The following is a 15,442-nucleotide window of genomic DNA, read 5'->3' on the forward strand; positions in this document are numbered from 1 at the left end:
TCTCCTAGCTTTTCATTGGAATAAATATTAATTAATCTGTGAGTCACACCACCTCTGTCTGAGAGAGCTCCTCCAGAACACACAGTAATGCTGCCTTCACTTTTCCTCCCTAAACTGATGGCTATAGGAGATGACTGAAGGCATGCAACAATATCCCAGCAGGAGAGCACAGCCTCACTGAGGTCTTTGGTTTCAGAAAACTCCTGACTGTCCATTTATTCCCAGCAGGGCTGATTAGGACCACCATTTAGAATTCAGTTCCAGAGCACAAAGACTGCAAGTATGAATGTGTTTCTTCCTTAATGACTCCTACAAATTATTTTAAATAGAGTACATTCCCACCTTTGCTCCCCCACAGCAAAAAAAAAAATCACAAGTACAACATTCTGTATGACTCAGAGATTTCCTTAAAAAAAAACCAAACTAGAATCTTGAAGAATTAATTTATTTTTAGGCTTGGTGGCACATACTTACAGCCTCGGTGTGAATGGGGTGCACAGCAAAGAAGAGCGCCGTGACAAAAGCAAGGCGACAGTCCTTGAACACAGCTTTGTCACAAGTGTACATCAGCACAAGAGTCACCAGACAGTGTAAAATTACATTCACTGCGTGGAAATACACGGGGTTCATGCCAGCCAGCAATATGTTTAACCTGGAGGGAAACAAAACAAAACCATTGCTAGATTTGAGAGACCTTCTAATAGCAAGGCAGCTTTCAAATACTCTAAATTATGCCTTTTGCCCCATTTGCAGTCATCTAATGTTAGTGCTATTAATCACTGCAAACCGCTCTAAACTTTGGTTTATTTGATTAAAGAGGAGCCATTTCCCCAGTTTTTATATTGTGTGGTTGTGTTTGGCAGCCTTTTTGACAGAGGTGGGAGAGTGCTGTGCCCTCCCAGCAGAGTTTACTGCAGTGAGACCACGCCTGTGCTTCCTCAGCAGCAAATCACCCTAGCCAACATCATGGCACTTGTCCCATCTCCCTGTTGGCATCTTCTGTGGTTCTGTTGGCCACGTGGCAGCTTTACAACATGGGTAGTTATTTTCTGCTCTGGAAGAGATTCTTTTGCCCAGGAGCAGCCAAGACAAGGACTTGGTAAGGTGCTGGAGCATCTGCTTTTACACGGGCATTTACTCCCATTTAACTTTCAAAATAGTGTCACACACTGAAGGTTAAGCCTTTATTTAAATGCTTTACTGGCATAAAGAAGCTTGTCTAATAGTTCACTTCATTTCTATAAGGACATTGATGGCAAAGATAAGTTAGCTAACATCACCCTAGACTCAGTGAGACAATTAGGGTTCATTATTTCTGTCGATCATAAAAAAAAAAAATAAAATGTAACAAGCTGTTATGACATTTGTTTGACAGCATGTATTAATACATTCTTCTGGTTACTGTTTTTTTACAGCCAGCTTGCTTAACAGCTGCTGACAAGCCTTGCCTTACACACAGTTGAAGATAATTCTCTTAAATATTAACAACATCTGTACATTTGGACAAATATATATATATATATATATATATATATATGTATATGTATCTACACAAATATATACACATACACATGGTGCCTATCTAGGGAAGACTTCATATATGAACAAGGAACCTGGAAAAATGTCTAACTAATGTTGAAGGATTTTTTTCTTTTTCTAAACAAAAGACAAGATAAGCAGTGAAAAGAAGAACTCAATCTAAATATTTTACATGCAGTTATAAATATGCTATAGGGTCAATAATCCTTCCTGTTGTTACTAAAAGACTTCAGGTCTCCCGTGACAAGCATGATGTGACAGCAAGGCCAGTGAGCTGTTGCTACTATAAAAAACACCTTAGGTGTTTCTGTGAGACAGAGGAGGTGTGAAGAGGCCTGTGAGAGCTAGACAACTTTTTTTTTTTTTTTTTTTATAAATAACTCTACATTTCTTATTCATAAGCAAGGAAGTGCTAGCTGTCCTGGGTTCGATTTTCCAGGTCAATCCAAATTTACCAGACCAAGAGTCTTACTTGTGCATTCCTGCTGTGCTCCTACTGGAGCGTTTGTGGAGGCAACAGATGAAACCCAGAGAGTTTGTGAAAAAGTGAGATTTTGGCATGACTTGACCTTTCCCTTTGAAGTATGGGTTGATGTAGTTACATTTTGACAAGACATCAGTCTGTGTGATTCAAGAATACACAAAGAGTTTGGAGGTTTTTCTTTTTTTATCCCATTTCTCCTGCAAGCCACTCCAGGGCAGCAACATCCATCACTTTCCCTCATTTCTACCAGCACTGAATGACAAACCACAACAAATGGCAGTAACACACACCCAGCCAGAGCTTCAGCTGCAAATACACTGCAGCAGCAGGAACCCCCAGGCCAGAATCTTGTTTCCAGCACAAGGGAACAAGGGGCAGCACAGGGCCACCCTGCCCCTAAAGGAGCCACAGTTCACTCCAAGGCACCTGCAGATGTGCACAATGACAGGGACCCTCTCTGCAGGAGACATCCTTTATACAAATAAATCATTTCTAGCTGTGTATCAGCTGAAGCAGAGTCCACTGGTCCCCCTCAAATGCCAAAGTGTGATCTGGGAACCTGATTTCTAGAGAAAGCAGATGCAGGCAGGTGAGGACAAGTGCTCAGGATATCAGGTGATATGAACTTGTGCACCAAAAGGGGAGAAATTCTCATTTAGTAGGCCAAGTTGTGAGAACCAAACTCTAAACTCATGACATGTGGCAATACTCTTGAAAATTCTATCATCAGTCTCCACGGATCATATCTGATCACTTTCCCATCCAGCAAAACAGGTCTGCTGGCAGGAGAGGCAGAACTTTACAGGTAAGGGATCCTCCTACCCCTATGCCAAAGGTGGGGTGAGTCCTTCACACCCCTTCTTAGGGTGAACACCAAGGCAATGAGGCTTGTAAGCTGTGAGTTACCTGATGTAAATTATTGAGAACAGCTCTGTAAAAGCATCGGCCTCACAGCCTGGCTGCTCCCCTGTGTGTTCTGTAAATATATAAAAAGCAACAGAACAAAACACAAACATAATACCATGCTGTTCAGGTAACTCTTCCCCTAAACAGCAAAATCAGCCTGCAAGTGTGTTTTAAATACCATCTTTGGTGGTCCATGAACACTAAACATGAGGGTGTGCAGGTGCTATATTCACACCAGTGCTCTTTGCTGCTAAAGCTCTTTGTCATAAGAAATTAGGCCACATGGCAACGAAGGAAACATTCTTTAGTCCTGAAACAATCCCAGCAGAACGATGTTGAAATGTTAGCAGTGGTTAAATTTATTGCATGTCAAAAATCTGGGTCTTCAAACAGCTCTAATCCAAGTCACAAGAACTCTGCAAAGCTGCCCAGCTCACACAGCCATGGGGGAAAAAAGGCAGCCTGCTATGGAATGCCAAATTTGCTCCACTGCAGGGGAGCTGTGGAGGAACTTCTGGGCAAGGGAGCCAAGAAGGGGATGGGTAAATAAAAAATTACTTCTCTCCTCTTAATCTTTAATACCCTAACAGAGAGAGCCAGTCTTGTTTACTGGCAGCAGCGTGCAGCAATTATACACAGCAGACTGTTCAGCAAACAAAGGAAGTAAAACAGAGATATGAATCTCAAAATTAAGGAAGGAGTGGTCTTTCTCCAACATAATGTTCATAAACAGAAGTTCTAGCAAGCAAAAACAGTACTACACTGGAAGGAGGTGGTGCTGTCCATGCATTTCCATACTCATGCATTTTCCATACTTATACTGCCTCACAAATGGGGAAAATCATATCATGTAGCCATTTCTGTATGAAGATCATAACCTCTGCTGAGCTGCAGCACAACTTGTAAGACACATCTTATACAAAGATTCCACCCTGCACTGAAAGTGGGTATTACTTTGCATAAACTTTGCCATATTTAACACACAATTTGAACAGGAAAAGATCATCACAGGAAACTTAATCCATCCTTATGTATTAAATTAATTGATATAAATCTGCATGTGAGCCTTCCTTATAAAAACTCTGGGGGTTTTATGAGGTATGGGATGCTGTGAGGCTTTCCATTAATTGTTACTTCCACATCTTGTGGCCTTGTTAGAGCACACAGTGAGGAGAGGAGGTGCTCTGGGCTGTATGAACAGGCTGCTCCTCAAAACAGAGACATGTTTGCAAACAGCATCCTAAAGATCTGGGGCTGAACACAGCAAGTGATAACACTGCCAGGAATAGAGACCCTCAAAAGAGGAGATACAACCATCTCAGACATGGAGGTTGTTCCTCAGAGGAGCCACCCACTAAACACTTGGAGAAGAGCTTTTACTGCTTTGGCACCTCTGCTGGAAGAGTTGCTGGAAGCAAAGATTCGGCCAAACCTCCTGCAAAATGGCAAAGGGCAGTTCAAATGCAAAGTCCCTCAGAAGACCCAGGGAAAGGAGGAGAAGAGCACCAATGCTACACCAAAGTGCAGTGTCTCAATACTAGGGGACATTGACACGTATCTTCTAACAGATCTGACCAGCATCATCCCTGCCACCACCAAAACAAAAAAGTGAGTACAGAAATCTCAGCATTGATCACATGTCCCAGCAGGGCAGACAGGCTGCACTGAAACATGTATTCAAGCCAAGACCCAGCACTGTTTTTGTGCCCAAGTGTTGCAGCAAGTGTAGCTCAGCATGTCACACCCAAGGCAGAGCACTGCCCAAAATACACAGCCATGCAGGAGGTACACCAAAATAAGAAATCCCTTGGTTTTGTTAAGGCTGATGGATGTTCTCCAGGAACAGTGGAATAGCACAGTTTTGCCACATGTAGCAGTTTTTCTACTATTCCTCCACCATCCACTCTCAGAAAAGGAATTGCACACTTCACTCTCAGAAACAGAGACCTCCACAGGCAGCAGCCTTCTGTTGAAGGTTCTCTGAATAGAGGCTGTACAACAGCTCTCCAGAAGAAAGCAGATCATTCTTATAACCTCCATCAGTCCCATCAGATGTCCTGCAGAGAAGTTGCCAGGGACACATCAATTCTGGGTAAGCAATTCCCCACGGAGAGGGCCTGGAAATGCAGTGGGACTCTGTGGCTTCATCCTCACAGACTCAGAATCAGAGGGGTCCATGATGCAAGAGCACAGGCTCGCAGACAAATTCCATATATACCCAGTTATTTACAGTATATAATCACCAGCACTACCCCCCCCCATCCCCAGCTCTTATATAGTGCTTTTCATCCACTTGTACACATGAAGATTCATTCAACCTTTCTTAAGGTCTCTTATGATTTAATAATATTGTATACCATAATTGGAGAGTTTCTCTTTTTATAGACTTTGTTATTATCCCTGGGCAGCTCTTGTTTAGTTTAATCTGTTTTATTATTTTCAGAAGACTAACAATGAAACACAACATGTTATGAAACAGAAATGCACAGGATAATAATGGTAATTTGTTATAGCAAGTAACACCTAATGGAAAGTCTCACAGCATCCCATACCTCATAAAACCCCCACGGTTTTTATAAGGAAGGCTCACATGCAGATTTATATCAATTAATTTAATACATAAGGATGGATTAAGTTTCCTGTGATGATCTTTTCCTGTTCAAATTGTGTGTTAAATATGGCAAAGTTTATGCAAAGTAATACCCACTTTCAGTTCAGGGTGGAATCTCCTTATGAACTCCACAGATGCATGGACTTCGTGCCAGGAAAATGAGCATTTGCACTCCAAAAGAGGTGCAGCTGCATCAGTGGCAATAATGGTTAAGGCTCTATGTGGAAACAGCTCAAAGATTAATGAAAAACCTGTAGCAGCAAACAGGAAATAAGCCCCTTTGCACTGGTGCTCCTGCAATGGCCAGTGTCCACCACAAAGAGCAAGAGCACTTGGTGCTGATTTGTGCTGATAATCTTCCCACAGTACAGTACAATGCCTGAGAATTAAATGGACAACAAGGCTTAAAAGGCTTGGTCCTTGGTTTGCTGGGATGGCAATGGGTGACAAGGCAGAGGCTGCATCAATTCCCACCTCCAGCCACTGCCTCAGAGCACAGGAGTCATCCCTTACAGAGCAGAGTTAAGTGCAGGCATTCAGAGCAGCTTATTGCTTTCCAGCAGGGGTAGGGAAAGAAAAAAGAAATCACAATTAGACTGGGAAGAAGCAGCACCTTGAAGGTGGCAAATGCGCCAGGGCAGAATTTTCTGGTAAAACCTCAGCAAGTGTGGTTTGATGATCATTCCTGTGTTGCAAATAACAAGGGCACCACTCACACAGCTTTAGGTTTGCACCCACAAGGGGCCTTGGTAAACTGAGTAGAAGAAAAGAAACCCAGAAGAAAGCAAATCATTCTTATGATGGGCCTTGGTAAACTAAGAGAAGAAAAAAATCCAGATGATGGCAAGCAACAAAATTACAAATCAGGTGTCATTTTATCTAGAGAGTGAACAAAATGCAGTTTGTCTTAAAAAATATTCATAAGTAGCACCTCAGCAAGAACTGAGGAAACTCATGAACCTCTTCAGCAGCCATCCATCAAAGCGTGGAGAGAAAAAGGGATGAGATGTGATCAAAACCAAGCTAAGACAGTCAATCATCAAGAAGAGAAAGCAATAGAAACCAAAATCTAGTATAAAGTTATTAGTCCTAAAGACAGTATTTCAAACTGGATGTAACAGTTCTTCACCAAATATGAAGTCAGTTTGAAATAAGTTGAAGACCATGAAGGAAATGCCATTCTAACTTGCAAAGAAAAAAGGTAAAAAAAAAGGTATAGTGAGCAAAAAGAGAACACCCTTTTTTCTTTTCCCTTTCTTTCTTTAAGACTGTGAGACAATAAAGAGAAAGCTCAGGAAAGCAGTCAGAAAGAGAGAGAGGAAATGCAGAGAAATGCCTTTAGGTAACCAGCAGCAGGCAGAGTACTTTATTTTCAGGGACTCTAAAGAGTATTGACAAGGATGCTCCTGTGGGCAAGAAGGCTGGTCGAAAGCTGAGACTTTTAGCTAAAAGATGGGCAAAGAAAATTAATGGTGACACTGGTGCAAGAGGAACAGAATGCCCAATGAGAGAAAATCTCCAGGAATTGGTAGGTGTTAAATAGAGACAAGACACCACTGAAGCAAGCAGCAAAGATAAGCGTGACTGCATCCACCTCAGCCAAGTTGTTCAGGGGCATTACAGAACTCTTTCTCTCATAAAAGGCTTTAAATTCAAGAGACAGGCAAATTTTATTCAGGGCTGACAAAATGTGAAGGCAGACTCCTTCATGCTTTGTACACACCTCTCCTACTGAGCAAATCCTCACCTCTGCAAGCAGCATGACAGCATGGACCCCAGCCAGGTCTGCATCCCCATCCCTGGGCAGGGAGCCTCCCCCCACCCTCCACAGGAGCCTGTCCTCCTTCCAGGGAGTGCAAGCAACCCCGAGAAACACAGCCCAAACTTACACCCACAAACATGAGACACCTGCTACAAAAATTACATTTGTGAGGGAGACTTCTTGTGCACCTGAAACTGGGGGAAAAACCCAAGCTTTGAGGCACCAAGCTTTGGAAGACACCTAAAATCACTGTAAGGCATTCTGCTCTGGGTCAAAAGAAATCCTTATGTGCTTAGAGATGTATCTGTATATTCCAGTTATAACACAAGCAGTTTTACAAAAGAATCTGCTTTTCTTCACCAAGCCCACCTCTTCCAGTGTGGCTACACCAGCACTACATCAATTTCATGGCAGGTATCACAGCAGCAGTGTGGAGAGTGAATGCCACAGCATGAGTAGAAATAGTAGACTAAGCTGTACAAGAGAAATACTGACACAATCTTAAACATTGTGATGTTCAGAGTGAAGAAAATACTTGTGCACTGTGTATTTAACCTGACACATTATAGCTCCACTATATTACCCTGCACTGTCAAACTATAATATAGCATTAAATCAATAACAAAGAAAATGTGAGGTCTTTTTTCCTTCCCCAGGTTGTTTTGGTTCTCTTAAGCTCCCTGTCCTTGAAACTTATGCCACTGATACAGCTGAAAAAACAGAAGGATCAGCTGTAAACAACCAGATAGATCAGAAGGCTGACAGTGAGTTATAGAATCAGTTCTCTCTTTGGCTCTGTATTTACCTCTAACCCAGCTCACATTCACTTAAGGCTTTGATCCAAAGCCACTGGAGCCTCACATGAGGCTCTCAATGCCAACCCAGAATACTGAGCTGCTGCTGAAGGGCCCTGTTTACTTCCCAGGCAGGTACACACCCAAGCCATCAGTGGCTAGCAGCCTTGGTGGGCAGACCTGGAAGGTTACCCATGCTGCAGTCAGCACCTGAGCACAGCCCAGACTTTTTAATTTATCCTTTTCCTCATTTTTTTTTCCCAGCTAGGGTACTAGTAGGATGGCTCTCTGCACAAACTGTGTCTCTTCAAATTCCCTTTTGCAGCTTACTCCCCCTCCAGCTCCTCTCCTCCAAGGAGTGGAGTGGACACTCTGACACCCTCCGCAGAGAGCCAGGCACATTCCCAGTGAACACCACTCCCACCTCCTTTGGGGAAGACCAGGTATCTGCTGTGCTTCCCTGCCATGCCATCCTCCCAAGTCTTTGTCACAGCCATGTGTCCTAGATGTGTCACCACCCTTTTCTTCTGTCCCTGGTGGGCTGTTCCTTGAGACATCCCTCACCAGCAGTTGCCTTGGCACCACCACCAAGGCTGAGCACATGGGGCCTTCACTTCTCAGCCACCTGCAAGCCAGGAGGCTCATATCTGATTAAATGTCTTGACATCTTGGCATACAGAGGATTTGAAAGGCTTCACTCTCACCATTTTCTATCACTGTGTACCTTCACTGTGCTGCTGACTACACCAAATCTTCATCACCTGTGTTTCTGGGTTGGAGAATCTATCTAAATGGGGATTTGGCAGACAGAAAGAGAAAGAGGAAGGGAGACAGCATTGAGGATTGCACCTTCTGCTTCAGCAGCTGAGAAACATTTCTGCAAAACCACTGGAAACAAGGAGTAACTGAAGTGCTACTGAGGGAATAAATGATTCAGTGAACTTCTGTTAGTGGAGGCAAGGTGTAAGACAGAAAGCACCCAGTTTAAATATAAATCCTGATTGAATTACAGAACTGGCAGTTCTCTTTTTTGCCTTTTTTTTTTCTACCTTTCATCTTAACATTTTATAGGGAAGACACCAAAAGATAGTATGTTCTGAGTCCAAGAAGTTGCCTTCTTTAGAAAGAAGTGTATTGAATCACTTCTTAGAGAAGAAACACCTGCAGGTAAGTAAGTCAAAGTGATAGCAGCTGGAGAAGAGAGCATGAAGTAAGTTTTTCTGAAGGACTAAGCAAAACCACTGCCTACCATCTCAGCTCCTGTGCAGATGAGGAGTTCTGCTAGACCTGTCACCTAACAGCTAACCATGTGTAATAGGAATGCTTCTGAACCAACTCATTCAGCATTCCTTTATTTTATAGAAGTCAAGAGAAAAGGCAAGAGAAGTTCAAAGACACAAAACAGACATTATTTAATTCAACAGTCCATATGGAGGCTTTTTCCCCCTTCTGATGTTAACCCACACAAAACAGTGCAGCAATTCTGTGAATATTTTAAGTTTTGCTTAATGGTTCCAGTGGGCCACTCTTTTTTTCCTCTGATCATTCATACTGTCAGATCCAGTGTGAATAATGTCAAATACTTGAGCTCTTTTCACTGTTTGGCTCCAGAGCATTAGTCTACGGGAATGAGGACTGTCACTTATGATTTCCAATTCATCAGGGACACTGAACTACTGTTACACAATTTCAGCAATGTCTGCTTCAGATTTTTCTGACAGATGGGTGATAAATTTTTTTAATTGAGATCATTTCAGGAATATGTAGCTTATATGTAGGATATGTTCAGCCTAATGAGAAGTCCACGGGGCATTTTGAGTCCTGCCTCTTACTTTCACAGCCACAAAAGGCAGAAAAGAGACTGAGACAAAGTTTCAGTAGATTGATGAATCTGTAGATATAAATTTCAGCACACCCTTCACATCTGTTCTGTACAGGCAGTTTGGAGCTCTCCCAGATGCTTTAATCTTAATGCAGCAAGATGCAAAACAAGCCTTTACAGATGAAAGTTTCATGCAAGAGAAGCAGAGCCACTAGGCTGATATAAAGTTTCATGCCGCTATTGAAATGCCTTGGATTTGACCAAATGAGCACCACAACAAGATAAATAAAATAAAACAAGCAAATCTACAAACAATAAAGATACCAGAATACTTTGGTCCTCTCTTCCCTCCTTCCTGCACGAATCACACAATTTTCTCGAGTATCTTAAGTGGCTGGAGTAAATTCTAACAAAAGTATTAGCAACGTTCATTTCCATTCTGTTACCTATCAGTTTCTGCTAAGCTTTTAACGAGAATCAGGGTAAATCCTTTTTTTCCTTCTGCAGGAAGACAGAGAGCAAGCAGCAACCTCCTGCTGGGCAAGGCAAGGGCGGATGCCTCAGGCAGGCAGAGCACGGCGGCTCAGCCACAGGTTCAGCACTGCTTGGCAAAAGCTGCCCCAGGCTTCTTTGGAAGCACTGGGTTTCACTGAGGATTCACTCCACCCCGTTCTCAACATCTTCCTCTGACACCCTACTGGTAGAACTGAAATGGGAAGAATGTGGAAACTGGAAGGCTGGAAGGATAATTGGAACACAGTGGATATCATCTCCCTCTGCAGCCAGGGAAGACAAACGATTCCTTCCCTATTCCAAATGCAATGCCAAGTGGTGAACAAATGACTCTGCCTTTGACCCAGTGTCTTGGCTGTATGGTTATTATAAGCAGAGAGGATTAAATCTTGTTCACAAAATTAGTGTCATTTCCCTTCCAGAAAGGACTAGGCAGAGACAGCACTTCATCCTTTTTTGACACACACCCCTTTAAACAGCAAAGGCAAAACCAGTTCAAGTACATACAATGGGAACTGGAACATTTCGTTTCCATTTCGTTATTAAAGTTTAAGTTCCTTTTGCTCATTAGCATCACAATCTCAATCCCGCAACCTGATCTAGGAGGCCAAGTCCAGCACTCCAGCACTAATATTGTGTGCAACGAGGTCAGTGGTGATACACACACGTTCACTCTTCCCTCCAATCACCCCCAGGTGTGTTGCTGGAGGAATGGATTAGTTACATAGACCCCCAAACTACAAGAGTTTGGTTGGACACATGATGGAGAGAGAAGGCACTCTGTGTGCACAAAGCCAGCTCTGCCTGCAACTACCTACTCCCACCTTGCTCTTTACAGAAATGGGCTGAGATGCCCTTCAAGGAGAAGGTACAAAACTTGTTCCAAAAAATCCAGCTTACAAGGGTCTGTGCTCTTCAGCTTTCCTTTATGAGGAGCATGCCAGCCTGTGCCCAGACAGCCAACACTGATGGCTCTTGGCTCCAAGTCTACCTTTACAACCACAGAGCAGCAAGTGCTCTGCGGGAGTGCCAAAGGGACGTTCCATTTCCCAAAACTGCTCCCGCTTCACAGAAACACTCAATTTCCACAAATTCATGAAATTCTATTTATATATCCGGTGTGCTAATGAGTTACTCAATCAGCAGAGTGAACCAGGAACCGGTAACACATCCCCCTGGCAGACCTGCCAATGCACATACCCTTTATTCCAAACACCTGCTGTAGTTTGTAATGAGCATCTACCGATCACCCAGCACTAGACATCACTCAGCCACACCACCAGCTCTCCAGCACAGCTCTCTGCAAACACATGCATCATTTCTAAATGCTAAAATGTGCTAAATATTCATCATCGTTAGTGTTCCATCAGAATAAATTAAATAGAGAACAAGCTAATGGAAAGAATGACAAACTGTACGGGTTGTAACTGAGCTGATTTGCCTCAAATTCTTCTCCTGGGGGAGAGAGGCCAGCGAAGGTTTTCTTTCTAGGATTAGCGAAGGTAGCTGTCACTTTACTGCCTCTCAACTTCCCTTTATTCCTGTAAAACCGAAACTCCTCCTCAACAACTTCGCCCGGTACACGGAGAAGGAACATCTGAAGCAGGGAGGCTGCAACTCCGCGGCTGACAAGGGAGGCTGGCAGCTGCCAGGAGGGATGCGCGGAACGGCGCGGTACCCGCGGGGCTGACCCCTCCACTTAGCGCTAAGAACAAAGGCAGGGATAACTACGGGTCTGTTTCAAAACACAACGCGGGAAGTTTCTGGCACGATCGCTCAATTGCGGAGAAAAGGTACTCGAGGGGGGAAAGCACAGGAGGAACTCACGAGGAATTCATGTGCGCACCTTCCCCAGCAAAAAGCGATTTCTGAAACGCTCCGTTTTCCCTTTTATCCCTCCCGCAGCCCGGCGAAGAGGCACCACCTGCTCCCAAACGGCGGGCAAAGAGAGACACTTGCCGGGAGAGCGGCGGACTCCTCCGGAGCGTCACCTCATCGCTCCCCTTCTCCGGAAAACTTGCCCCGGGCCGGGCTGCGGGACCGTGGAGCCCCCGCCCGCCCCCGTCCCGCAGAGCCCCGGGCAGAAATGCTGAATCACGAAGCCGAGGGCGCGGGACCGGGGGGCTCCCCCTGACCCCCTCCCGGGGCCGGCCGCCCCCGTCCGCCCGGGCACGGAGCCGGGGAGGCTCTGTGCGGAGGGGAGCCCCCGCCCGCCCCGCCGACACTCACTTGAAGGTGAGGACGCAGAGGGGCCGGTAGGACTTGTGGCTGGTGTTCTCGGCCATGCGCTTGCCCCAGAAGTCGTTGGCGAAGGCGGCGGACACGGGGGCGGCCGCCCGCACGTCGGGGTTGTTCACGATGGCCCAGACGTCGTCGTGCACGAACTCGCCCCGCAGGGAGTTGCCGTAGCAGAGGACGCACAGCCCCGCCAGCACCGCCGCCGCCGCCGCCCCGCCGCGCCGCCCGCCCGCCGACGGGCAGGGGGCTGGCGCGGCTCGGTCCCGGCTGCGGGAGCCCCGCGCCGAGCCCGTCACCATGGCGCGGGGCTCGGCCCCGGCTGCCCCGGCTGCGCCGCCGCCGCGGCGCGGGGAGGCAGCGGCGCCCGCATGGTGCGGGGCGGGCAGCGGGACCGCCGCCGGCCACTCGCGCTCTGCCGAGGCGCAGCCCGCCCGGCTGCAAATAAACAGCGGCCGCCTCCCCGCGCCATCCCTTCTCCTCCTCTTCCTCCTCCTCCTCCTCCTCCCCCCCCGCGCCCCCTCCCGCACGCATGCTCCTTGCCGCGCTGTCACACGGCCGCCACCTCCTCAGCCCGTCGGCGCGGTGCGCTCTGCCCGCGGGGCGCTCTGCCCGCGGTGCCCGCTGCCCGCGGGGCGCTCTGCCCGCGCCGGCCCCGCCGCACAGCGCGGAGGGGACGCGCCCGGCACGGCCCGCGGCGGGGAGCGCAGTCCCGCTGCGGCGCTCGGGTCGCCGCTGTCCCTGCTCTCTCAGGAGACGCGTGCAGGGCTGTCCTGCCGCCTGGGGCCAGCGCCTCCTCCGAACCCCCCTGCAGGCAGCCCCCTCCGCAGCTCCCCTGGGGACCGTGCTCACCTGGCCGGCGGCAGCATCCCAGCCGGCTCCACGGCACCCACGATGCTCCACAGCACCCACAGCGTGCATGATGATCCGCTACCGATGCTGCTGCTGCACCGCATCCACGCTGCTCCACGGCATCAGTGCTGGGCCACATCCTCCACGCTGCGGCGTCGGCTGTGCCAAACAGTCCCCCACTGTGTCCTGCTGGAGGAAAAGGCATTTTCGTGCCACAGAACTTGTTTTCTCTACTCTGGTCTATTTCCTGTCTTTATTCCAAAATCGTTTGAGAGCTGTAATGTGTCTATACCCTCCCACGGATGACCTTTCCTGTGTTAGTGATAAGCCCCAATAACTTAAGGAAAGGCCACGGTCAGATCATCTATTCACCCATTTATGAAAACTACATAGTCACAGATTTTTCAAAAACCAGAAAAACAAGGACTCTATTAATGGGCTTTTACCCTTTAAAGAAAACCTTCTGCCTATAACCAAACAAAGCAATAACACTGCTTGGCAAAGAGGCTTCTATTCAATTAGGTGAATAACAACCTGGACGCACTTTGAATTTGTTCTTGAGCAAAGATGCAGTGGGCAGGGCTCAGCAGCAGCCTGTGCAGCTCCCAGCTGCTCCCGTGTGAGCGTGCCTGCTCCCGTGTGGGAAAGAGAGGGGAGCGGAAGCCTTGGAGAGTTCATGCAGGCTGTCCAGGGCAAGCCTGCTCCAGGAATGCTTTTTCCCCCAGCCTATTTGGCACTTGGAGTGGTCTGGTATTTTCCAAGTGCAACAGAGCAGGCTTTTCAGATGCACTTTTGTTATAGCTAAAAATAACAGTTAACTCTGCCTAGGACAGTGTGTTTATATCCGGGACAGAAGGAAACTCCACCACAATCAGAACCATTAATGCAAACTTTCTCTTTAAGCAGCTGATGAGATTTAGGCAGCTGGCTGCATGGAGTTTTCATCAGCAGTGGGAGACCACTCATGATAATGTATTGGTCTTCATTTCCACCAAAGTTTCAAAGCCTAGGCACGCAAACCTAGACTCCAAAGTCAGTGCATAGGCACAGGAAGAGAAACAGCCTGGTATCCAGAGGCACTCAAGTACCAGAGCCCACGAGGACCCAGCAGCTCTGGAAACAACCTCACTATGCACACATGCCTAAGAGGTGGGATCAGGACTTTTTGTTGACATAAATTAAAGTAGTGTTTGGGGGGGGTGGTAGAGAGGAATAGACTGTCATGTTGTTGAAAGCAAAAACAATGTGTAAGATTTAAAGGTTGAAATTGCCTTACAGTAGACAGCAGGTCATATTTGAAATTCTAAGTTACTCAGCTGAACAAAATCTGCAATCCTCTAGCCCAGCTGGGCCTTAGCAGGCTGTCCCTCCCAACAAGACCCCCGTCCCTCTGGTCCTTCACCTCCAGGGATCAGAGTCCTCACAGCCTTTCTCATCGATGTCTTGCAGCCTTCTGTCCTTCCCCATCATCGCAGGTTGGGGGCAGCCCACTGACAGCCTGCTCCTGCCACAGAACAGGGCCCAGGGCTGCCACCAGGCAGCTTGGCACAGGGGCAGGGACAGATCTCTCCATTTGTTATCCAGGGCAGTGGGACATGTCCCTGCTCTGTCACAAGCTCTGCTGTCCACTCCTTCAGCTTAATTAGTTCTTTACAAAAAGCTCACCAAAAATGCAGAGTTCTAAACCAGCAAATGATGAAGAGGTGATAGAAAATAATTTTCCCATCAAGGAATTTGCTGACAATATCTTCTGACAGTATCATACACACCCATCTAACATCACATAGTACAACAGGCACACTCCATGAAGTAAATAACGTTGCTTATGAATACAGAGCTACAATATCCTGCTCTCTTCCATAACCCACCACGCTTGATTAACACCAAAAAGAGAGAGATGGCAGTCCTGACCCACTCAGGACTC

General features: G+C 46.7%; 1 protein-coding gene across 2 annotated transcripts in view; it reads right to left on the bottom strand.

Moving 5' to 3' along the window:
* Nucleotides 1–13,637, bottom strand: part of TMTC1 (transmembrane O-mannosyltransferase targeting cadherins 1) — a 141,936-nt gene extending 128,299 nt beyond the window's left edge. Inside the window, exons 1-2 of one of the 2 annotated variants that reach the window (XM_077178285.1) lie at nt 13,519–13,637; nt 475–652 (exon numbers count right to left, since the gene is read on the bottom strand). In XM_077178285.1, the coding sequence (XP_077034400.1) occupies nt 475–652; nt 13,519–13,622 (282 nt within the window). In that variant the 5' untranslated portion in view covers nt 13,623–13,637. Of the gene's footprint in view, nt 1–474; nt 653–12,660; nt 13,144–13,518 lie in introns of those variants that run through there. The other variant, XM_054632236.2, reaches the window with a different exon arrangement.
* Between the last annotated feature and the right edge of the window lie 1,805 nt (nt 13,638–15,442).

Source organism: Agelaius phoeniceus, chromosome 5 (genome assembly GCF_051311805.1).
Source record: "Agelaius phoeniceus isolate bAgePho1 chromosome 5, bAgePho1.hap1, whole genome shotgun sequence".
NCBI lineage: Eukaryota > Metazoa > Chordata > Aves > Passeriformes > Icteridae > Agelaius > Agelaius phoeniceus.